Below are 23742 nucleotides of genomic sequence, written 5' to 3'. Positions count from 1 at the left end.
TCTGTGATGAGTTTTTTCAGGACAGGATGTCATGAACTATTTGCCTGGGCTGGCTTTGAACACTGATCCTCTTGATCTCTGCCTCCTGAGAAGCTAGGATTACAGGCATGAGCCTCTGTGTCTGGTTCTATAGCTTGTTTTTTGAGATAGGGTCTGGCTAACTTTTTTCACTGAGCTGGACTCAAACCATGATCTTCCCATCTCCACTTCTCATGGAGCTGTCGCCACCATGCCTGGCCAAGATTCTGTGTTCTATCAGGATAGTTTCCTATGTTTCATGTTGCCACGAGATTGGCAAATGCACACAAAGGCACATGCACGTGTGCACACGCACACACGCACACACATGCACACAATGCAGAAGAGGGTTGCTGCCAGTCTACTTCTCATAACTCCATCATGTCGTTCTTTATACATGGCCCATGTTATTAGATGCACACAAACTTAGAATATTTTCATAACTTTTTGAAAAATATTGAACCTTTTTCCACTAACAAATCTTCCTCTATATTTTTTTAAGTTTTTTAAAAATGTTATTGCCGGGCAAGCACCAGTGGCTCACGCCTGTAATCCTAGCCACTCAGAAGGGAGAGATCAGGAGGATCGAGGTGCAAAGCCAGCCTGGGAAACAGTTCTTCGAGACCCTTCCTCAGAAAAAAAATCCTTCACACACACAAAAAAGGGCTGGTGGAATAGCTCAAGATGTAGACCCTGAGTTCAAACCCCAGTACTGCAAAAAAATTTTAAAAGTTATTTACTTACTTATTTATTTAGCTTTAAAATCTGTACAGAGTTCAAGCCAATAGCTTTACCTCTGGCCAGGCCTGTGTAGCATTTCTTCCTGTCATTTATTTTCCTCCTTCCTAGGTCCATAAATTTTACTGTGTTCCCCGTAAACAGATTACAGTTTGGTTATCTTTTGTTTTTCCATTCCTTCACCCTTTGTCTTTTAACTAGAGCATTCGAGTCTAGCTACTTTTATGTTTTAAAATAAGATGACATCATGTTTACTGTCACAGCCAGGGTATGGATCTTGTTCAGGTTCCCCCAGTTTTAGTGAATGGGCTGCTATTTGAGTAAGCATCTGTGTGTGTGTGTTAGTCCTGTGTGCTTTTATCATCTGTGTAGGTGCATACATCCATCACCACAGCCAAGGTACTGATCAGCTTGTCACAGGGCCCTTATGTCACCTCTCAATAACCATACCCACTTCCCCCACCCCCTCCCATCCTTAATCTCTGGCAACCACTAATCTGTGCTCCATTTCTATAATCTTGTCATTTCAAGAATGTTATATAAATAGAATCAAACGTATGCATCATTTAAGGATTAGCGCTTTTTTTTTTTTTTACTCTGAATAATTCCCCAGCGGTTCATCCAGGCTGTCACTGTATCAGTATTGTGCTCCTTTTCATTACAGAGTAGTAATCCCTGGTGTTGGGTTGTTTAACCACTGCCCATTGGAGAAAATCTGGGTACTTCTGCTTTGGGGCTATCATTAAAAACAGCTGAAGGGCTGGGCTTTGGCTCAGTGGTAGAACATTTGCCTAGCATGAGGCCCTGGGTTCCATCCCCAGCACATATTAATAAACATGGCAAGCAGATAGTTAGCTTGGCATGGTGACATGTGACATGTGCCTGTCATCCAGCTGCTTGGGAAGCTGGTGCAGGAGGACATCTGAACACAAGAGTTTGAGACCAGCCTGGATGACAGAGAGACCTTGTCTTAAAAAGAGAGAGAAAGAAAAGAAGAAGAGGAAGAGGAAGAGAAGAAAAAGAAGAGGAGGAAGAGGAAAAGGAAAAGGAAAAAGAAAAAAGAAAAACAAAAGAAAAGAGCAGCCAGTCACCAGTGGCTCACACCTGTAATCCTAGCTACTAAGGAGGCAGAGATCAGGAAGATCATGGTTCAAAGCCAGCCTGGTCAAATAGTTCAAGAGACTCTATCTGAAAAAAACTGATCACAAAAAAGGGCTGGCAGAGTGGCTCAAGTGGTAGAGTGCCTGCCTAGCAAGCCTGAGGCCTTGAGTTCAAACCCCAGCATCACCAAAAAAAAGAACAAAAAGACTCTGGAATTGGAATGGTGCAAAGGCATGGTGACACTCAACTGTAATCCCAGCTCTCTGGAGGCTGAGACAGGAGGATCATGAGTTCAAGGCCAGTCTGGGTTATATATCGAGAACTCTATTTCAAAAAAGAAAGAGAGAGAGAACTTTTTTTTTTTGTGTGGTGCTTGGGATTGAACCCAGGTCCTCGTATGTGCCAGGCAAGCACTGTACCACTGAGTATCTCCAGCTCTCTCATAATTAAAATAAAATGCTACAAACATTCATCTACAAGTTTTTTTGTGTGTTTGAGCTCATAGCTTCTAATTCTTCAGCATAAATATCCAAGTATGCACTTGCAGAGCAGAACTGTAATTCCATGCTTGGTTTGATAGTAGTTGTCAAGTGTTTCCAGACTAAATGCTCCAGTTTCCTTCCTATCAGCAAAATCTAAGCACCCCGGGCCCTTGGAATTCTTCCCAGCATTCAGTATGGTCAGAATCTTCTTCAGCCATTCTGATAGGTGTGTGCTGATATCTCATGACACCGCATTTGCATTTTCTTAGTGGCTATTGAAGTGGCACATCTTTTCACGTGCTCATTTCACCTGTGGATCATCTTCAGTGAAGCACACCTCGTGTCTTTTATCTATTTTCAAATGGAATTGTTTGGGTGGGCTGTGTTGTGGATTTTTTTTTTTTTTTTTTTTGACAGTACTGGGAGTTTGAATTCTGTGCTTGCTAGGCAGGCACTCCTCAGCTTGAGCCAAGCCTCCAGCCCTTTTTGCTCTGGTTATTTTTGGAGATAGGGTCTTGCTTTTTGACGAGGTCGGCCTGGACTGCTATCCTGCTGCACTGGGGTGACAGCAGCTATTGGTTGAAATGGGTCTTGTAAACTTTTTTTGCCCAGGCTGATCCTCCTGATCTCTGCCTCCCAAGTAGCTGGGATTACAGGGGTGAACCATCGGCACCGGGCTTGCTGTGGAGTTTTGAGAAGTCTTCACATACAGTAATGCTCTCTACCCCTCATCCACAGGGGATACACTCCAAGACGCCAGTGGTGCCAGAAACTACAGATAACAGCAAACCCTATATAACTATGTTTTTGCCTACATTTATATATACACCCATGATAAACTTAATTTATAAATTAGAAACAGCAAGAGATTAACAACAGTAACTAATAGAAAAATAGAACAATTGTAGCAATGTATTGTAATAAAGGATTACTTAAAACTTCTGAATTATTTATTTCTGGAATTTTCCATGTATTATTTTTAGACCGTGGGAACCGAAACCAGGAGAAGCAAAACGGTGGGTGAGGGGAGAGCACTGTGTTCTAGATGTCAGTAGTCCTTCAGTGGACATAGCTTTTCTCCCACTCATAGCTCGTCTTTCGTCCTTTTAACAGGATGCTCTTACAGAACAAACGCTTTTCAGGGTTTTTTTCTTTTTTTTGGTGGGACTGGGGTTTGAACTCAGTGCTTCATGCTTGCAAAGCAAGTGCTCTATCTCTTGAACCACACCTCCAGTCCATTCTGCGCTGGCTATTTTTGGAGATGGGGGTCTCATGAACTATTTGCCCAGGCTGGCTGACCTTGATCCTCCCAATCTCAGCCTCTCGAGTAGCCAGGATTGCAGGAGTGAGCCACCAGCATCCAGCCATTTTCAGTTTTATACCGATGTAATTTATTCATTTTTCCTTTTATGGGTCTTGCTTTTAGTGTCAAGTCAAAGAATTCTTTGTCTGGTCCTTGATCCCCAGTATTATCTCCCATAGTTCCACTCAACATTACATAATTTTTATTTTGCATTTAAGTCCATGATGTGTTTTCAGTTGATTTTTGTGAAAGATGTGAGGTGCAGATGGACATTTCTCTATGAAACCAGCTCCCTGCTGTGAAAGGGCTGCCCTTCCTCCATTAAACTGTTTACATCTCTGTAAAAAGTCAGGTGGAAGGAAGCCCGACTCGAACTACAACAGCCACGAACCTTGAGAACATTGTGCTGAATGAAATAACCCAGTCAGAGAGACAATACCGTCACATTCCACTTCTTTGAGGTTCCCTGGAGCAGTCCAAATAGTAAAGACAGAAGGTGAGTAGAACAGAAGTGGCTGGATGCTGGGAGTAGGAGAGGATGAGGAGGTGTCTTTGTTTTTGTGTTTTGGGGGGAGGGGTATTTTAGGCGATGCTGGGGTTTGAATTCAGGACCTCAGGTGCTCTGCCACTTGACACCCCTCAGCGCTTTTCACTTGAGCCATTTTTTTAAATAGGATCTCATGGATTTTTGCCTGGGCCCACGTGGACCTCAATCCTCCTATAAGCTTCCCGAGTGGCTGGGATGACAGATGTGTGCCACCACACACAGCTTTTATTGGTTGAGATGAGTTCTCAAGAGTTTTTTGCCCATGCTGGCTTTGAACCTTGATCCTCCTGATCTCTACCTCCTGAGTAGGTAGGATTACAGGTGTGAGCCACTGTACCCAGCAATGGGGGGTTATTTGACAGGGACAAAGTTTCACACGCTGAAGAGCTCTTGTAATTCACTGAACACTGTCCTGTGAAAGTGCTGTGGGTATATGTTCCCATCACAGTAAAGTTGAAAATTTGTGAGTTGAATCATCCTAAGTCAGGAGCTGTCTACACGAGTTATCTGTTGCTGCTTAGCAAATTACAAAACTTAGACACAGCATTTTTTATCTCCATTTCTGAGTCAGAAGTTGGAGAGTGGTTTAGCTAGGTGGCTTTTGCTGGGGTATCTTACGAGGTAGCCATCACCAGACAGACTAGGACTGCCGTCATCCCAAAACTTGACAGGGGCTTGTATGATCCACTTGCAAGATGGCACACTCACGTGGATGGTGATTTAGTGTGGCTTTGGCAGGGAGCCTTGGTACTCATCACCTTGACTTCTCCACAGGACTCTTTGAGCATCTTCACAACATGGCGGCTGCCTTCTCAGAGCTTGGGATCCAAGAGAGAGCACAATGGGACCCACAGTGCTTTTTCTGATCTAGCTTTGGAGGCAGTGCTTCATCACTTCCATATACTTCATAGTAAAGGTGAGTCACTAAGTTTGGTCCCCACCTCAAGGGGATGGGAATTAGGTTCCACCTTTTGAAGGAATATTGTCAAAGACTTTGAGGACATATTTCAAACCTATCATTCTCTTTCAGCTGAATTCAGAAACTCAGCTCCAAAAGGGAAGCGTTTATGGACTCACATGACCAAACCAGGAGGATGGATGAAGCTGACTTCTCAGTGAGTAGGACCTAAACTGACATTCCTGCCACACACCACACACACACACAATGCAAGCACACACAAGCTTTTCTCTAGACATAGCTTTACTCTCTCTTCTACAGTCTGTTCTAAATCCACACTCCCAGTTTCTTTTTTGCTGTGTGTGAGGTGGTACTGGGGTTTGAACTCAAGGCATCATACTTGCTAGGCAGGCACTCTACCTCTTGAGTCACTTGATCAGACTGGAACTCAGGTCTCACAGGAATTGGGATGGGCCAGGAATGGACTCTGATTGGCCCAGCTCCATTCAGGCGGTCACCCCTTGAACCAATCACTGTGGCCAGAGCTGAGGCCCTGTGACTTGCTGGCCTTGGGTCACATGTCAATCCTGTGTCTGGAGGGGAATGCTGGGAGCTGGTGGGGTAAAGAAGAAACACACAGGTCACTGCAATGCCCGAGCTGGGCAGCCATCCCAATTGTGTGTGCATCTGTTGTCTTGGCTGGATTTGTGAGCCAAAGGTTGCAATTGCACTATTTTTGAAATAGCAACTGCTTTAAACTCTCGAAATGGTAACCTTCCACAGGAGTGGCCTAGCTGGTAGATGTATGTGAAAATTTAAACGTAGTGCACTGGGAACTCTGAGAGGCCACTGCTTTCTCCTCGACACACTTTTAAGCCAGAAGCCAGTTAGAGACACAGACTTTGAGTGGGCCCTGCCTGGATGCAACTCTGAGTGAAGGATAAATCTCGAGACAGTAAGTTTAAGGGAAAGCAAACAAAGCACATGCCGGTGGACCCAGGGTGCTGTTTCTGTCGTGTGGCAGAAAATTCCATCTGGAAATGCAGATGCTCCTCCTCAGGCCCCTCTCCAGGGAGGTGGGGACAATGAGCAGGAGAAGAAACAGGGCAAGACGGAGCCCAGACTCACAGCTTCCTGCCTGGGGGATGTCGCTGAGGAGAGAGACATGAAGGCTCAGCCCTGATCCCCATGCTGAGCCCTGATCCCTCTGCTGAAAGCAGCTTCAGTTCTACTCCAAGGTCTGGGTCACTCCCCCTCCCAACATCCCTGCTGGTACTCTAGGCCTCTCAGTTCTGAACTGCCAAAAAAGGGCAAATCCTTGAATCTGTGCTTCTGACCCATCCTGAACAGCAGCTGGTCCAGGGCTCCTGAAACCCACAGCTGGTTTTTTTTGTTTTTTTTTTTATAGTGGAAGGGTTGGTTTTTTGTAGACCAGGCTGGCCTCCTCAGTGCCGGGATTACAGGCATGCACTATACCTGGCAAACAGCAACTTTTTGCCTGCCATTATGGTTTATAACCAAACGATTGTCCCACCTCCCCAGCTAGGGAGTAAATGCAATCCACTAGTCCCCAAATGTTCCTGCCTTCAAATCAGAACCATCCCCACCCCCCTAAGTTGGAAGCCCAGCCTTTCTCTTGGGGTTCCCACCCATGTAGTTAGGGAGAGTGACCAGACTTCCTTAGTCACTCTGAACCAGGGTGTGAAAACTTTAAGCCATTGCAGATTGAGCCCTCATCCACGGCTCTGAATAGAGCCAGAGAGCCTTGGTTCAAGCCCTAGCATGACCTCTTTCCAGCTGTGTGATTTTGAGCAGAGTACTTCACAAATAGGCCCTTCTTGTGGTATTCCTACCCAGGAGGGGTCAAACCTCCTCCAGGAGCCAAAACTGCCAGTCAGCCCCCAAATTAATGCACATAAATGCCCTCTTCACAGAGCCCCTGCTGGACACCTCAGGACACCCCTGCCCTGGAAACTCAGACCCCGAACATTATCTTGGCCCAACTACCTACTTGTGCACAGACCTGGGAGGTCCATTCCCCTTTCTGGGCCTCAGTTTCCCTATCCAAAAGATGTTGGGTTGGGTGGCTCACAGTGTAAGATTTCTGGAAGTCCTTTCATGCCACCTTCCGTGCTCGGAAGCCTGCTGTGACTCCCCAGTGTCCCAGGAATCTACTCCAAGTCCTTATTCTGGCAGGCAGACACTAGTGTTTGTACCCCCATACCTCATGGCTGAAGGTGAGTCAGTCACCTCCAGGGGGAGACAGAAAGGAACCTTGCCTGGTTTCTGACCTGGTGGGGAGGATGTGGTTCGGGTCAGTCCCCCAAGGGGAGCTGTGGAGAGGCAGATGACCCAAGGGACCAGGAGAGACAAGGAAGTGCACTGCAGCATGCTGGACCAATGACATCACAGGGACAGAGGCTGGGAGGGTGGCACTTGGCCATCCGGAGAGTTGAGAAGAGCAGTGACAGTGAGGGGTGAAGATTGTTCTAGAGACCACGCGTTCATATCAGGAAGCCTGGGACAGCAGGGGATGGTCTTCACCCTGAGGGCAGCAGATTTGTACTAGGGATGACGGACATTGTCCACGATGGTGGAAGTGTCTGACTCCAGGCAGGAAGTGCCAGGCTGGCTCAGGGACCCTGACAGGAAGCAGCTATAGCATTCAGGAGAGAGGGGACAGGGCTGGGGCTGGGCAGGAGGCGGGGACCCTCATGGTGGGGGAGAGCCCAACTTGCATAGACAGAGGCCTCCTGAAGCTGAAGGGCCTGCCCTTGGCTCTTCACCCTGGGGCATGCTAACCGCCTGCCACATGGACAGGAGGTATCTAAGTGTCTGTAACCACGGGTAACACATTAACACAGGCAAAATGGACACACACACAAAACATCCAAGAGTGTGTGTCACTCCGTAATGCGCCTGTGTGCATCAGGTACAAGTCTGCAAACACCATCTTGACCAGGAGCCCCAGGACGAATTCACCACACAGGGCAGCAACTGTCCGACGTTTTATGACTGTCAGCTGTCTTTTATTTGGATAGGGGACACTCGCTATAATCGTCCCCCCTGGGGCATCAGCCCCCTCCTGCAGGAGGTCTTCAGGGTGGACCTAAGGGTCTGGAGCCTTTAAGTCCTCTTTGGCTCTTGGCAACTCCCCACCCTTTGCTATTGCAGGATGGCCCACATATAAGCTCTGCCCTCATGCTCCCAGAGTCAGCCTGAGAAAGGGCAGAGGCTCCCCCATGACCAGCTGGCCCCTGATGACCACAGCACAGATTTCCTCTCATTGTTTTTACGGATTCCCAAGGGCAGCCCTTCTCCCAGAGGTAAGCCAAGCGGGCTCCTATCTTGAAGTCTGTGGAGATGGGATGTTCACATAGAGGCCAGGAAGGCCTTGATCTTGGGCCAAGCACTGAGGAGTGCTGCATAGGCAGAAAGCAGAGGGAAGGCATCCAGGTAGTCAGGCACCAGAACCTGGAGGCTCAACAGCAAGTCCAGCAGGTGGCAGTCAGTGAAGGAGATCTGCAGAGCATGAGAAAGAGGGAGCTTGAGCCGGGGCAGGAGGTACAGAGGCACCAGAGCTGAACATGGGCTGCTCCCTGACTCTGTGTCTATTCTAGTAAACTGACCCACTCTGAGCCTCAGCTTGCCCTTCTGAAAAATGTACCTACAGTGGGCTGGGGAGGGACCAGATCTAGTGCTCACCTGGTCACTCATAACGAAGGCCTGGTCCCTGTGGTTCTGGGCCAAAAGGGTTTCAAAAAGCTTCAGGTGCCCTGGAAGCTCCTGTAAATACTGGGCCTTGCCCTCCTCCTGGGAACGGGAGTGATCCCAGTCAGACTGAGCAAGGTGACTTCCCTGCCCGTTCACCCTGGTCCCAACCAGCAGCCTGCACACAGTTATGCTCACACAGTTATGGTGAAACAGATGAACATGGCGGCTGATGAGGTCTGCCACCCTGTCATTCACCATGTCCGGTAGTGCTGCCTCTCACTGGTCTTTGCCATAAAGCCCTGGGTCAGTAGCCAGGCAGCAGGACTCAGGTTCTATCCTCTCCTCCAAAGCCCACAGGCCACAGCCTGGGCCTGCAGGACCCCTTGCTGGTGCCTTGCTTTCGAGAGCTTTCTCTCCCCACCTTAGCTGCTCCCATCTCCACAGGTGAGTCTGCAGGCCCACGGGATCACATCCAGCCAAAGCCTATGCCTGTCTTCTGGGTCTGTCCTCCCAAGGGAGGGTCAGGACCCTGATGTGTGCTTCCCTAGTCCCAAGGCTAGCCACTTGTGTGGGCCTAGACAGACATGGCGTGAAGGCTGTGTCCACATGCATTTCAGGAGAGCATGGAGCTCCAGAAGAAGGAAGAGATAGGAGGCCCCAGCCAGAGGCCTCTGCCCTCTCCCTGGATCCTTCAGAAGTTGGGGTAGGCCTGGACTGCTCCCTCTGTTCCTCTGCGCACCCCCTCCCCCACCCAGTCCTCGCACTCTCCTGAAACCCTAAGCTCTTCTGGACAGTCCTTCCCTAACCTGGGCAAAGGGAGCAGCCCTCTCCCTAAGCCATGCTCCTGCCATCCTGAAAACAAGGCCCAGGCCTACCATCTTAAACCTGGATTCTCCAGGTTCATAAAGCAAAGGGGTGGGAGGTCTAGTGGGCAGCTCCTGGCGCCTGCTGCGTCCTCACACACGGGGGCAGGTGGTCTGCTCTGAACCGTCATTGAGGGATGGAGTGCAGCAAATCCATTAGAACTGCATAGCGCCTGCCTGGGGCCATGTGCAGCCCAGCACTGCACTCTGTCTTCTGGAGCCCAGGTCCTGTACCTTCCTCTGGGGCATCCAGTCTACCCGTCCCTACCAGACATGACATCCTGCCAGGCACCTGCCAGGGGCCTTTCAGGACTGGATCACCAAGGCTCAGGACTCACTGAGGAAACGGCCCAGGTGCCGCAGGATTGCACTGGACTGGCACAGAGTGAGGTCTCCATTCTGGAACTTGGGGAGCTGCCCATACAGTTGGAGAGTAGTACACCCCTGTGAGGAGCCTGAGCCTGGCTGCCTACCCCCCACCCCACCAGCTGCAGCCTCCTAAGGCCCAGTCCCTGGTCCCACTAAGGCACAGTCACTCACACAGGAGGACTTGAGTGGACCCTGCCCCCAGGTCTCCAAGGTCACTACCTCCTCCTTCCAGCTCTGGCCCTGGTCAGCCAGCAACCTACGAATGGCCTCACAGCGCCCTGGGTGGGAGTACAGGACAGGGTGTGGGAACAATGCAGCCTGGTGAGCTGTCAGGAGGGTTGGGAGGGGACATACAGCCAGAACTGAAACCCCGGTTTGGGAGGCTTCTGCGGAGAAAGGGGAAGTGTGGAGAGAAGTAGAGGTCACGGTCTCAGTAATGCCTTGGAGGGGGAGACGGACGAGGCCCCCAGCCCCACAATGCCCAGGAAGAGAACAGCGACAGAGAGCAACCGCCTGAGATCCCTGGAGCCCGATCCCCGCAGGCGAGCCCCGCCCCTCCTCATCTCGCCCCGCCCCCTCCGACTGGAGGCCAGACTGGGGCTCTGCGCGAGCAGCCCAGACGGGTCCTGCTTGTGCCCTTTGTCCTCCTGAAAGAACTGGGGACCGCACCTTGAGAAGGGAAGTAGATGATGGTGTAGGGCGGCACCAGGAGAGGCAGACAGATGCACAGCGAAGGACCCGCACTCAGGCCGCAGGGACCAGGGGCAGGTAGGCTGGGTAGGGATCAGACTCCCGGGACCACCGTCCAGAGCCTACTCATTGTTTCGCATTGCGTGGAAGAGCAGCAGAAAGAGGAGAAAGGGAGGTGACCAGAGGCCCCTTATATGTACTGTTCTGCTCCAACCCCTCACACCTCCACCCACCCCAGGAATATGCCAAATCATGAAGCTGGATGTGGCAGACCCGGGCAAAGAGGCACAAGTGTGGTGCCCATGTCCGCGGGTGTGCCCTACCTGCCCACCACTGGCTTTGCAAGAGGCAACCGCGCATAACCTCACAGTCTTAACAGGCCCAAAACACACAGCGCCTAGTCCGGCAGGAAACCAGGAGTGACTGACACCTCCCACATGGCTAGCTCCCTAGCACCAGCACACAGTGGATGCTCTATTGAGCTCTTTCTTTTGTGAATGAATGTGATGGCAACAAATAAACATAACCATTTTACACACCCCGTCTACCTGGTGACAGTAACAGCAAACCCTTAAGAGCCAAAGAAGACTGTTGAGGGCTTTCCATGTACTACAGCCCCAAAACCGGCACTGTTCTCACCCTGTCTTACAGATAAGGAAACCCAAACACAGAGAGATTAAGTGATATGCCCAAGGTCACACAGCTAGTAAACAGGATTTAAACTAGTCTGGTCTGGCTTGCTCCAGGAACCTCACTTTTAACCCTCCTTCTCTTCTCTTTGAGGTCTTTGTAGTGGAAGGAAACTAGAATGTCACTCACAATGTCTCTTTGACATAAAATTATTGTTGAACTGCAGACAATTGAAAAGCAGTGAAGAAATGCTGTCTATCCATCCCCTTTCTGCCTAGATTCATCAGCCCAGAATAATCGGCAACAAACCTCACCTCATTAGCTTCCTGCCGTGTATTTGCCTTTCCAGTGCCCACTCCCTGTTACACGTTTGATTTTCCTGCGAACCCGTTGTTCTTTGTTGAGTGGAGTTCTGAGCTGCTGCCTGTGGTTTCTTTGCATTGAGGTTCTCTCTTGTGGCTGTTTCTCTCCGCTGTCTTTTGTGACTTTCATCTTCTGTGACTCTTTCTTTCTGCATGTTCTACACCTTCTCATACTGACTCGGGTGAATGGAAAGCCACTCAGTCTGGAGCGCCAGTGCCAGTCCTGCCTTCCTGCAGGCCCCTGCATCCCAGCCTAATTCTCCTCCTGGCTGCCCCTTGCCAGGGGCCTCTCAGTGGACTTCCTGTCAGGGACATAAGGAAAAAGAGGAGGTATCCTTCTCTGGTGCAGAGCTTGGGGGAACCAGATGCCCAGGGCTCAGGCTTAGGGAGCACTGTCCACTCCTTTGCCTCCCTTGAGCCCACAGCTTCGTGGGGCTGGGAGGGGTGGAGGAGGTAGTGCCAGAACTGGGCTCTCAGCTCTGACTCACAGCTGGAGGAACATCTGCCCGGCACGGAGCTGCTTACAAAGAGCTTTCAGATAAATGATCTCATTTCATCTCCAGGACAACCCTGGGAGGGTGTAAGTCTTGTTCCCATTACACAGCCAGGACAGCAAGGCTGAGAGGGTCATTCACCTACTCTGACCTGGAACGCGTGTGCCCTCCCATTGTGTAGACACATCAGAGACCTGGAGAACAGGGGCTATGGTTTGGATAAGTGGCCCTCAAAAGCCCATGTGCCCATGTGTCAAAGGCTTGGTCACCAGGTGGTGGCTGGGAGGGAGATGGAGGAAACTTTAGAGGCAAAGCCTAGTTGGGAGGAAGTTAGGTCACTGGGGCATGCCTAGGAAGGAGATATGGGGACCTTCCTTCTCTCTCCCTCTCTTCCCCACCCTCTCTCTCCCTTTCTCCCTCTCCCTTCCTCTCCCTCCCTCTCCTCTGCCTTCTCCCTTCCTCTTCCTCTGCCCCCCTCTCCCCCTCTCCCCATGCCTCCTCTCTCTCTCTCTCTCCCTCTCCCCTGAGGAGAGCGGTTTCCTCAGCATGATGCACTTAGCTCACCACAAGCCCCAAAGGCAACGGAGCCAGGTGACCATGGGCTGAAACCTCTGAAATTGTGAGCCAAAATAAACCTTTCCTCTTTCAAAGTTGACTCATGTCAGCTATCTGTTGTGGTAAGGGAAAGCTGACTAATGCATCAGCAGACTGCTGTGACTGCATGGGCTGTCACATGGGGATGACTTGACGCTCACTCTGCTGAGGTGTTCCAGATGGCTGCCTTTACCCACAGTCCTCTGGCTCCACAGGCCCAGCTGGTGGTCTGACTCTATGGCCAAACCAGAATCTCCTCCTCCGGGTCCCAGAAGCACAGCTATACCAGGTCAATGGACTAAACAGCTCTCTCTGCCCATCACCAACCCCCAGTCCATGTGTCCATCAGCACCTGGCTTTAGGAGAGTTTAAAAACATATAAACAGCCTTATTTTTCACCCTTATACAATGTACATCCTGTGGATTTTAGTATTCCGTGTTGTGCACTCATCACCACCAAACCCGTACCCATTAGCAGTTACTCCTTGCCTCCTCCTCTCACCCCCTGGCAACTGCTAATCTCCTTCCTGTCTCCCTGGATTTGCCTACTGTGAATGTGTCATGTGAACATGTATTTGTCTTTTTGTGCCTGGCTTCTTAGCATAACTTTTTAAAGTTCATCCATCTTGTGGCATGAGTCAGAGCTTCATTTTTTTTTTCATAGCTGAACAAGATACCATTGTATGGATATAGCACTTTTTTTTTTTTAAAGACAGGTCTTGTTGTGTAGCCCAGGCTGGCCTGGAACTCATGATCCCCCCGCCTCTGGAGTTGTGGGATTACAGATATACACCACACCACCCCACTTGATTTGTATCTGCTCGTTCATCAGTGAATGGACATTTGGGTTGTTTCACCCTTCGGCTGTTACAAATAATGCTTCTAGGAACATTTATGTAGACGCTTTTGTGTGAACTTATGTTTTCATTTCCCTTTAGGGCATACCTCGTGGACTTGCTGGGTCACATGGCCAGAGGAACTGCTAGATTCTTTCTCACAATGGGCACACCAATCAGAGTCCACCCTCAGCGCTGGAGGTCCAGTTTCTCCACAGCCTCACCGACCCTTGTTATTGTCTGTCGTCTTTAGTTTGGCTTTCCTAGCGGATATGAAGTGACAGCTCAACCTGGTTCTTCGTATTGTGGTTACCGGTGCTGAGCTCTGGGGAACGCAGTGGAGAAGGAGGGCAATCTTTGCCATCAGAGGAGTCATTGTTGAGAATGGAGAGACAGACAGACAGTCTTCCAACATGCATTGATTAGTAAGGATCGGGCAATGAATGGACTGGACTGGACACCACTAGAGATATTAAAAATTCAGAGAGACTATAAGACCTCAGGCTGGGGGTGTGGGCCAACCAGTAGAGCACCTGCCTACCAAGCACAAAGCCCTGAGTTCAAATCCCAGTACTGCAAAAAAAAAAAAATACAGGTCTTTTACTTGTAGTTCATCCACTCAGCCATCTATCCACTTCCATCCATTTGTCTGTTTATCTACCCAACTGTCCATCCACCCAACAATGAAACACTCAGTCACCAGTTTGTCAAAATGTCCACTTACCCATTTACCCATCCAGTCATCCTTCACCTGCTTATCCATCCATCTTTCACCTGTCCACCCATTCATCCAACTAACCATCTACCATCCATCTACCAAGCATTTAGTCCATCAAATCATCTGTCCATCCATTCATCTATCCATTTTTCCATACATCGAACCAAATTCTCCTCTACCCAGCCAACTACTCATCCACTTGTCCATCCATCTAACCATCTGTCCACCCATCTACCCATCTATCCACTTTTCCATCCATCTATCCAAGCTCCCTTTCATCCACTTAACTATCCACCCATCTAAACATTTGTCCATCCATTCATCCCTCCACCCATCTATTTGATCATCCAGAGCTGGTGGAGTGACTCAAGTGGTAAGATCACATGCCTAACAAGTGTGAGGCCCTGAGTTCAAAGCCCCAGTGCCGCAGAAAAGGGGGGGCAGGGTTAGACACATGTAATCCAAGCTATACTCAGATATAAGTAAACAGGAGAATACAAACATCTATTTGATCATCCACCAACCATTCAAAGTCCAGTCCATTGGGTCACACCCCCATCCATCCAACAACTCATTCCACCCAGCCAACCATTCTTCCAAACTCATCCATCCATCACCCAACTGTCTGCCCATCAGTCTACTAACTCACCTATCCAGGACACCAGAGCTATGACCTCAGCTTGGCTAAGTCATGCTGGGCAAATTTAGGTTACCAAAATGAGTGCTCCATGTCACTGCTCATTGAACACAAACCAGGAGAGATGTCCAAGCCAGGCTTTCATGTCCAAGCCTTTGCTTCATAACTGAAAACTCTTACCCATTGTTCTCTGACCAGCTATAGCCCTAACTGCCTTGGGTTGTACTTTGGGACACATCTTTCTCACCATTTCCCACCTTGTTAGAGGCAAATACAAGGCCAACTCCCATTTTTCAGACAGAGAAACTGAGACCGAAAGAGATGAAGTAAATACTTTTCCCAGGTCCACACAGAGTTCTGGAGTGGGTAGAGGGGGAGATCAAGCCCTGCAGGCCCTTTCTACAACCTTGCAGAAAACAGAATTTTGTCTCAGGGGAATGTTTTCAGGGATGTCACTGCCTGGGAGACCAATGCGCTCCTAGTCTACAGGTGGAGTCAGTGAGAGTGATCACAAACAGCCCTTCTCACCCTTGGCCACCTGGTTAGCATCCACTTACCTCTCAGTCCTTGGCCTGTCCCCAGATCTTGGGCCCACCTCTGGGCTTGTGAAGGCTGCTCCCTCTGCCCACATAGCCACCCTCTCCTCTACCCAGTCACCCATGGTCCTCTTCACAAGCTTCCTTGCACTCATCTACTGAAATCCTGTAAAGCTGAGTGTGAAGCTCTGATCAGGTGGAAGGTTTCAGGAGCAGGTCCTGGTCCCCAGCACCCAAGAAGGCTTAGAGCAAGTGCTCAACAAATTCCAGCCCCTCTGGAATATTCTCTGACCTCATGCCACCCATTCCCTCTTCAGAGGCCACTAGCCCCTCCCTCCCTCCTGACATCCATCACCCAACATCACCTGTGAATTCCAGCACTGAGACACTGCAAATCCATAGCTGATCCCTACTGGGGACTCAGCCCTGGCCCAGGGCCAGGCATGGGTTAACATGGTAGGCTAGCATATAGCCCCTTCCCTCACCTCCCTCCAGATGCCTTCCTTGTTCCTGGGTCAGTGCCAAGCACACGTGGACTGCCTGGTGGCCCTTCTGAGCTAGATGTGTCTGACAGCAGGGTCCTCAGAGGAGGTGGCGGGGGGAGTCTGTCATGTGGCTGCTGCTGCTGGGCTGAGGTTGGGTCCCAGCCAACCTCAGATGTTGAGGGAATATGTGAATGATGGCAGAACCACCAGCTCAGATGGCAGACACCTGGTGGGATCTGGTTCCCTTGGACAAAGGCTGGTGCAGGGGGCAGGTAAATAAATCATGAGGGGCCCAAGTGGGGACAGCCAGGACAACTGACCTCATTCTAGGAGTCGAAGAGCAGGCGGCTGGGTGGTGAGTGGCCTGGGGCATGGTGAGGGGGCATGGGAAGTCGGGGCGTGGGGCAGTGGGAGGCTGTCTGGTCCACTTCTGTCCTTTTTCCTTGAGAAGCAAGAGGTCGCAGATCAGATCAGGTGGAAGTTCTGGCAGGAGGTGGGAGGTGAGGAGCACAGCACAGATGTACCCATGGGGCTCTGGGTAGGGGGAGGAGCAGGCAGTGACCTGTCTTCCCAAAATCCTAGAACTGTTCTTGGCAGGGGAGCAGGAATAGAAAGATGAAGGATAGCCAGACAGACAAAAGTCACAAAGAGCCTTCAGACAACAGAGGGAGGGAGCCACTAAAGAGAGCTGCAAGTGGGTAGGAGGCCCACAGAAATACTGCTGAACAGATAGAGGTGATGGCAGTGGCTGGGGGGAATGGAGAATGTGTCAGACATGGGGAAGGGGATGGTAGAATGTGGGAAAGAAAGAGATGACAACTAGAGGGAGGGCACTAGAGAGCACAAGGAGCTCCAGAGTGGAGCCCAGGGTACAGCTGCTGTGAACTTGAGAGCTGGAGCATGGCAACATGGGAGAAAGGTGAGGAAGTCAGATGGGATTGTGTCAGACTGGCAGAGTCATAGGAGGGGCGGTGGGGGAAGGCAGGGGACTCTGAAGACTCCACTAGCCCACAGAGCAAGGGTCCTGGGGGAGGGACTACACCCGTAACTGCCCACTGAACCACCTGCCCACAGGATGAGGGGACACAGAAGGACCAGAAGAAGGTGTTGAGCCCCCCGTGTCCATGGCCCTGCCCCAGGGCCCAGCAGATGGCAGCATCCCTTCGGGGGACCCCAGCCCCTCTACAGGCACCCCAGGGCCCAGCCAGCCCCCAGCCAGCCCAGCAGCCCGCAGGCGGGCGCTCCTCCAAGAGCTGGAGGCCCAGGTGCAAGCAGCCTATGGACAGGTAAGGAGTGACTGTTCCTGACTAAGGGGACCATGAGAGCATAGCAAAGACCCCACACCCCAGCTGAGACCCTATAGGACACACCCAGGACCAAGACCAAGTACACATAGGTGAAGGGGTCAGTCAGACGATCAGTAGAGGTCAGAGGAAGATAGTTTGCCACCTCTCGCCTCACTGAGGACACACACAGCACCCAGTCAGCCCCTCCAGCTCCTCACACAAGAGCTGGAGCTGATCCAGGTTTGGGGTGCCAAGGATGAAAATGCTGGGATGTGCTCGGATGGGGAGCCAAGGTGCTGGCAGGGGGGCCCAGGGACTTCAGGCCTGGTGAAGGTGGCCCCCTTTCAGAGAGTGTGTGGAGTTCATTTTCCCCAGGACTTTGCTGCCACTTTGAGAGTGAGCTGGCCCTGGCTCAGATGTGCTCCCTCCTCCTGGACCCAAGCCTGCTTCTGAAGATGTGAAATCTCTCCTGATTGGGAGAGACTAGGGGCAAGGGTGAGGGGAGATGGGTACCTAGAAGACCCTCAAGAGGAAGCAGGGGGAGGCTGTGCCTTCCAGGGGGCCTTGGCTCCAAGTGATCCCCCTCCCCTCCCAGAGATGCTCAGAGATAATCCAGGATTAGGACCCAAGCCCCGGGCCCAGGGCCCCCCGCCTGCCCACCCGCCCCTGATCTTGCCCACAAAACCCTAGGAAAATCCCCAGCAGTACTCCCAGGCTGTCACTGGGAGCAGCTGGGGGCTGGCAGGATCTGCAGCATCTGCCCCGGGACTCCAAGCCTGGCATGGTTCAGGGGGCCATGGGGAACTGTGCCAAGCGGCCCCGGCGCCAGGGGCCTAAGGTAGGAGGACTAAGGGGAGAAGCCGAGCCTGGGTGACCCTGTGGGTCAGGCAGGTAGGCAGAATGCTGGATGGACTGGGCTGGCTTAGAGACAGGGAATGGCCCTGGGATGGAGGGATTCATGACTCACTGTTCTAAAGGACATTTCTCCCGTGATGCCCCTTGCTGGTCTTAGCGCACACAGACTGCTGAGACTCCCTTCTTAGGCTGCCCGTCCCTCTGTTGCCACTACTCGTGCTAGCAGTCTTGGCCAGGGCACTGTGGTGCTGGAGCACAGGTCTTGCTCTGCCACAGGCTCCTCAGTGATCCTGCCCAAGTCCTTGCCATTTCAGGGCCTAAGTTTGCCCCACTGAATTGTTGGGGAAGGACCTGTGCTGGTTCCCAAAAGAGAAGTGGCTAGCAAAGGGGCTGGGGAAGGGTAGTCAGGCCACTGCCCCAGCTCATGGCTGGCTCTGCCGCAGGACGCCTGGCAGTGGCCTGGCTCCACTCTGGGGGGCTGCCGCCCCCGCCCCCGCCCCAACCCTGGCCCTGAGGAGCAGGGGGGTGTCCAGGGCTACTCGGTGCTCGGCAGCCTGGTGGGGCCGGCCTGCATCTTCCTACGGCCCAGCATCGCAGCCACCCAACTTGTATGTACGGTCGCCTACCTCCCCTGTCCCTTCGCTTTGCTGCTCACTGAACAGAAGGGAGAAGGAGGGGACATCAGAGCAAGGGCACATAGCTCCAGAGGTGGGACAGAGCAGGCAGAGAACCATAGATAAGAGCTCAGGGAGCCACACCAAGAAAGTGGGGGGAGGGGAAGCAGAGACCCAGAAAAGATCAAGAAACAGCCACCAGGGAATGGGCCAGAGAGGTGGCAGGTCCATTCAGAGAGGGACAAAAGGATATACAGTGACTCTGAGGCCAGCACAGTCATGTCTGGGGCTTTTCCTGATCCCAGATTCACCTCTGGCCAAAGGAGCTACCTGCGGGGAAGGGGGTGGAGGGAGAGGAAACCCTACTGGGTGACAGGAAAGGGGGCACCCAAGATCTCCAGCCAGTGAGCATGACACAGGGAGGTGTCAGGCCCAGGCCCTGTGCTGTGGTGGGGCTTGGGGAACCTAGGGGACCTCTTCACTTTTCTGTGCCCCCCAGGACCGGGAGCTGCGACCTGAGGAGATCGAAGGTAAAAGGTCTGAGAAGGAAATAGTTCTGAGTGGCCTAGGGTGGGGACATGGAATGGGGGCATTGGGAGGGACCTTTCAGTTCCAGTCTCTTGCTCCAGAAGAAGGAGCAAGAAGGCCACTGGGGATGGGTTTGAGAAATTGGACAAGACTGATCAGGGAGAAATGATAGACCTTCCAGTTGCCAGTCCCTTGGTGTCACTTACCAGGCAGGTCAAGAGCCTGTTTTATGAGCCTGTTTTATATCTGCCCATCCAGCCAATACTTCCTGGGTACATACTGTGGACCTGGCCCAGTTCTGAGCAGTGGGAAGCATGACAAACTAGACAGATATGTGCATGTTGCCCTTTGGGGACAGGCATTAATGCTTCAGCTACAAGTACAAAGATGCCAAGTGCTCTTCAAGAAACAAGTGAATGGGCTGGTAGGAACAAATGTGGAGGGGAGCTTCCTTGAGTGAGTGACACAGAACTAGAGGAGGGGACAGTCTTCCAGAATGCAACACCCATGAGGTCAGGGATCAGTCTCTTCCTTCCTTCCTTCCTTCCTCCCTTCCTCCCTCCCTCCCTCCCTTCCTCCCTCCCTTCCTCCCTCTCTCCATCCCACCCTTCCTTCCTTCCTCCCTCCCTCCCTCCCTCCTTCCCTCCCTTCCTCCCTCTCTCCATCCCACCCTTTCTTCCTTCCTTCCATCATTTTTAATTCCCAGTACCTAGAACAGAGTCTGGCACGTGGCAGATGATTCTTAAATATTTGCTGAAAGAACCATTTAAAAAAGAGAGCAAGAAAGAAACATGTACAAAAGCCCTGAGACAGCAAACAGGAACTGATATTTAGGAAGGGATGATTGGACCAAGGGGAGAATGGGCTGATCCAGGCCAGCATGCAGGTTGTGTGAGGGAAGGACTGACCCCACCCTGCCTGGCAGAGCTGCAGGTCGCCTTCCAGGAGTTTGACCGAGACCGGGATGGCTACATCGGCTACCGGGAGCTGGGTTCCTGCATGAGGACCCTGGGTTACATGCCCACAGAGATGGAGCTCATCGAGATCTCACAGCAAATCAGTATGTGCCTCAGACCTCCCCATCCTCTAGCTCTCCAGATGTCCTGGCCAGGACCAGGAGCCCTGGCAGCTAGGCCCAGAGGTGGCTACAAAAGTTGTCCCCAGAGCCCAGGGCCTAGTGGTCCTCAGGGTGAAATCTCTGCCTCTAGAGAATGTCACATCCACTAGAAAAGGCAGGGTGGGGTCATGATCCCTTTTCACAGGCAAGGCAAATGAGTCTTGCTGGGAAGGGCAAAGTGACTTGTCCAAGGTCACACAGCAAGTTAATTGAAGTCAGGATTTGAACCCAACCCAACTCTTGGGGGGGGGGCGGGAAACCAAGGGGCGTTCCAAGGCGTTTTAAAAATCGTTTTCCCTTCACCTGGGCCAAATCGTGCCCTGCTGGAGGCCGATGGATTTCCATCACAAAATACAAACGGCACAGCCCTGGGCCCGGGGACAGGGGCAGAGGGCCGGGTGCTAGGCTGGGGGTCTCTAACCTACAAGATGTGACCACCAGGTGGCGGGAAGGTGGACTTCGAAGATTTTGTAGAGTTGATGGGTCCCAAGCTGCTAGCAGAGACCGCAGACATGATTGGCGTCCGGGAGCTGCGGGATGCCTTCCGGGAGGTGCGTGGGTGGAGGGTGGGCGGGGCCGCCGCGAGCGAGGGGCTGGGTGGATGCACCTGCCCGCTCATCAGGCGACTCCTGCCACAGTTTGACACCAACGGGGACGGCTGCATCAGCTTGGGAGAGCTCAGGGCGGCCCTCAGGGCTCTGCTGGGGGAGCGCCTCAGCCAGCGCGAGGTGGATGAGATCCTCCAGGACATCGACCTCAACGGAGATGGCCTGGTTGACTTTGAAGGTACCACCTGCCGCCACACTTAGCCTCCCACGCCCTGGAAGGTGCTTAACCGATGAAAGACAAAGGGAGCTCTAGCACTGTGTGCCAGACCCTTGTGCTTTCCTAGTTAATCACACACCAGGAGAATCTAGGAGGAATCCGCACAGGCAGGAGAAGTCAGTGCTCAAGAAAGTTTAGGTGTTTAGCAAAAGGAATGTGCACAGCTGTTTTGGAACATGATTCTTTCCCCCATAAAGGAAAGATGAAGATTCACTAATAGTAAGTTAAAGAAAATTACTATGTAGAAGTGCACTCCCCAAAGTAGGTCCCAAAGTTGCTGCTGAGCTTCCAAGTAGCCAAAGCGAAAATTACAAGAATTGTTTTGTCCATAAGATGAAGGGCCCTGTTCTGGCCCTGAGGCCAGGGGATGCCCTTAAAGGCCCTCTTCTCAACCACACTGCACCTCACCCCCAGGCTGAGGCCAGGCCTCACCCCTACTGAGGTCAGGAGGGCAGACCCCAAACCTTGGCTTTCTCGTGGCAGAGTTTGTTCGAATGATGTCTCGCTGAGCCGGTGTGGAAGCTGGAGGCAGCAGAGAGGACCACACCTTCTTGAACATTCCTTGAACCCGTGGTGTACAGCTGGGACGCTCTGCCTCCTCCCCAGCCCTGCCTAGCACAGGGCCCTTTCCTGCCTTCACCCACACCCCACCTGCTTCTCTGACAATAAAGCATCCTGAGGCTGTAGAGATGGAGCTTGCCTCTCACTTGCTTATCCTGGAAGCCCAGTATTTGGTCCTCAAGAGAAAAGTCCTGGGTTTGCCCTTTGTGACCAAAAACCCCTGGACTGTGAGCTCCAGAGCAGTGGGGATCCCCTCTTCTTCCACTCTGGTTCCTCTACCCGACCTAGAGCAAGCGTCAGGTTTTACCTGGAGGAGTAAAACCTAAGCAGCTTTCAGAGCCCTGATGTTTGTTGGTCTCTATGTTCTTCTGCTTATCCCAAGAGCGACTCTGGCCTGTTCCGTAATGGCAGGCCTCACCCTGGAAGGTGAGGAGGCTCCGTGACAGACGAGGGCTTTGCCCAACCTTGATTCTATTTATTCCTGCTGCAGCCTGGGAGGGGCACTGTGCAAAGCAACCTTCCAGAATTTGCCCTTGAGTTTCAAGGAGTGAGTTTGTTGGCAAAAGGGCTCAGCTGCCCCCTTCAGGAGGCACTTTGGGGCTAACACCCCACTCTGGGAGCCCCCAGCACTGAATCCCTAACCTCATCTCAAGAGGCAGGCAGGCCCTGTCTGGTGACAGACTGATCTCTTCCAACATGGCATCTGGAACGCTTCTTCTCCCAGAAGGTGAACCCTATGTCCCCACATGGAGGAAGGGCAGAAAAGGTAAAATACCTACCTTGTCCACTCCAGACCTTTTATAAGGACAGAGCCCTTGTGGCCTAGTCACCTCCTAAAGGGCCCTGCTCCTAACACTGTTCCACTGAGGACTGGGTTTGAACAGGAGTTTTGGAGACACAAGCATTCAACCACAGCATGGAGGCCACGCACCCCACTAGCCTCTCTCTCTCCACACAGTGACAATTGTTCTTCCAAAAATGAGACTTGCATTGTGTCCTTTAGGAGCTGGGCTGACTTCCCATCGCCTCCAGGTTGACCCAGCTAACTTTACGTGGACCAGAAGACTAAAGGAGGGTGAGGAACTGGCATGAAGTTACATACAATTATGATGAAGGAGACTCGAACTCAGACCCAGGGACTCTGAAACTTCAGTGCCTCCCAGGGAGGGTGCCTCAGGGTCAAGGTGGACCTGGGAGAGGTCTCAGCTTCTTCTAGTTACAGCAAAGACGTGTTGTGCTGCTACTGCCTGCTGGGTGAGAGCACAAACCCCAACCATCCCTGGTAAAAAGGGTTCCCTAGTCCTCCTGGTCCCTGGGACAGCAGGCAAGCAGGGGCAGGCACACTGCCCAGCTCAACCCTAGATGACGAGGTGCAAAGACTGGCTGCAGTTGCCTGGGTGCCACCCGCCTGGCAGAGTCCAATTAATCCTAAACCTCAATTAGGTTATCCCTCCTGCCAAGCTGGCAGCCTGGGGACAGGGATGAGTTGCCCCAACCCAGCGGCTACTTGGGGAGCCTGACAGCTGGCACAGATGGCATCGCTGCCTGAGAAGATGTCTCTGCAGGGACTGGGGGCAGTGATGGCAAGACCCCGGAAAATCAGAACCCACTCAGGATCAGCTTCTCACTTCTTCCCAGCCCTCAGCTCAGGGGCTCTATGGTTGGGATAGTGGAGGTGACTTGGGTGGTCTTAATCAGCTGCAATGTGTCTGCCCACTGCTCCCTCAAATCTCATACGTACCACCCACCCTAAAAAAGCTTCTAGTCCAGAAGATTCCAACAGGTCACAGCTGAGGCAGGGGTCAGGTCCAGGCAAGGAACAACAGGCAGGCCAAGACCATGGCAATCCCAGAGCCCCTTCCCCAGCTACCCTGCTCTGCCACTATTAGGTCCAAGCTGCCAGATCTTCTGAGTTTCTGTGAATTCAGTTTTACATTAAAT

General features: G+C 51.9%; 2 protein-coding genes and 1 long non-coding RNA gene across 6 annotated transcripts in view; 2 read left to right on the top strand and 1 right to left on the bottom strand.

Moving 5' to 3' along the window:
* LOC141414868 (uncharacterized) overlaps positions 1-14907 on the top strand; it is a 57106-nt gene extending 42199 nt beyond the window's left edge. The window contains exons 5-8 of the long non-coding RNA XR_012439813.1: positions 3991-4138; positions 4964-5105; positions 5220-5304; positions 13742-14907. This is a non-coding gene — a long non-coding RNA (uncharacterized lncRNA). The remainder of the gene's footprint in view (positions 1-3990; positions 4139-4963; positions 5106-5219; positions 5305-13741) is intronic.
* Positions 7372-10863, bottom strand: LOC109676038 (glutathione S-transferase P). The gene is given in 7 exon segments (XM_074052763.1): positions 7372-8609; positions 8793-8900; positions 8997-9100; positions 10003-10108; positions 10205-10311; positions 10703-10806; positions 10850-10863. Coding segments are annotated over 7 exon segments (693 nt in total). The 3' UTR covers positions 7372-8459.
* Positions 14908-17094: 2187 nt separating the features above from the next.
* Positions 17095-21913, top strand: Cabp2 (calcium binding protein 2). Of its 4 annotated transcripts, XM_020152575.2 has the most exons (7): positions 18083-18139; positions 18600-18764; positions 19270-19300; positions 20224-20358; positions 20857-20966; positions 21054-21201; positions 21724-21913. In XM_020152575.2, exons 1-7 carry the CDS (start codon positions 18083-18085, stop codon positions 21747-21749), a joined length of 672 nt encoding a protein of 223 aa, XP_020008164.1. In that variant the 3' UTR covers positions 21750-21913. The 4 variants fall into 4 exon arrangements, with proteins under 4 accessions (XP_020008165.1, XP_073925743.1, XP_020008164.1 ...); XM_020152576.2 differs by lacking the exons at positions 18083-18139; positions 18600-18764 and adding an exon at positions 17095-17301; XM_074069642.1 differs by lacking the exons at positions 18083-18139; positions 18600-18764 and adding an exon at positions 17095-17301 and having other exon boundaries at positions 20224-20364.
* The last annotated feature ends 1829 nt before the right edge of the window (positions 21914-23742 follow it).

This window comes from Castor canadensis, chromosome 1 (assembly GCF_047511655.1).
Source record: "Castor canadensis chromosome 1, mCasCan1.hap1v2, whole genome shotgun sequence".
Classification (NCBI taxonomy): Eukaryota; Metazoa; Chordata; class Mammalia; order Rodentia; family Castoridae; genus Castor; species Castor canadensis.
Note: the sequence above shows the minus strand (reverse complement) of the source record. Positions and strands in the feature narration are given on the sequence as shown.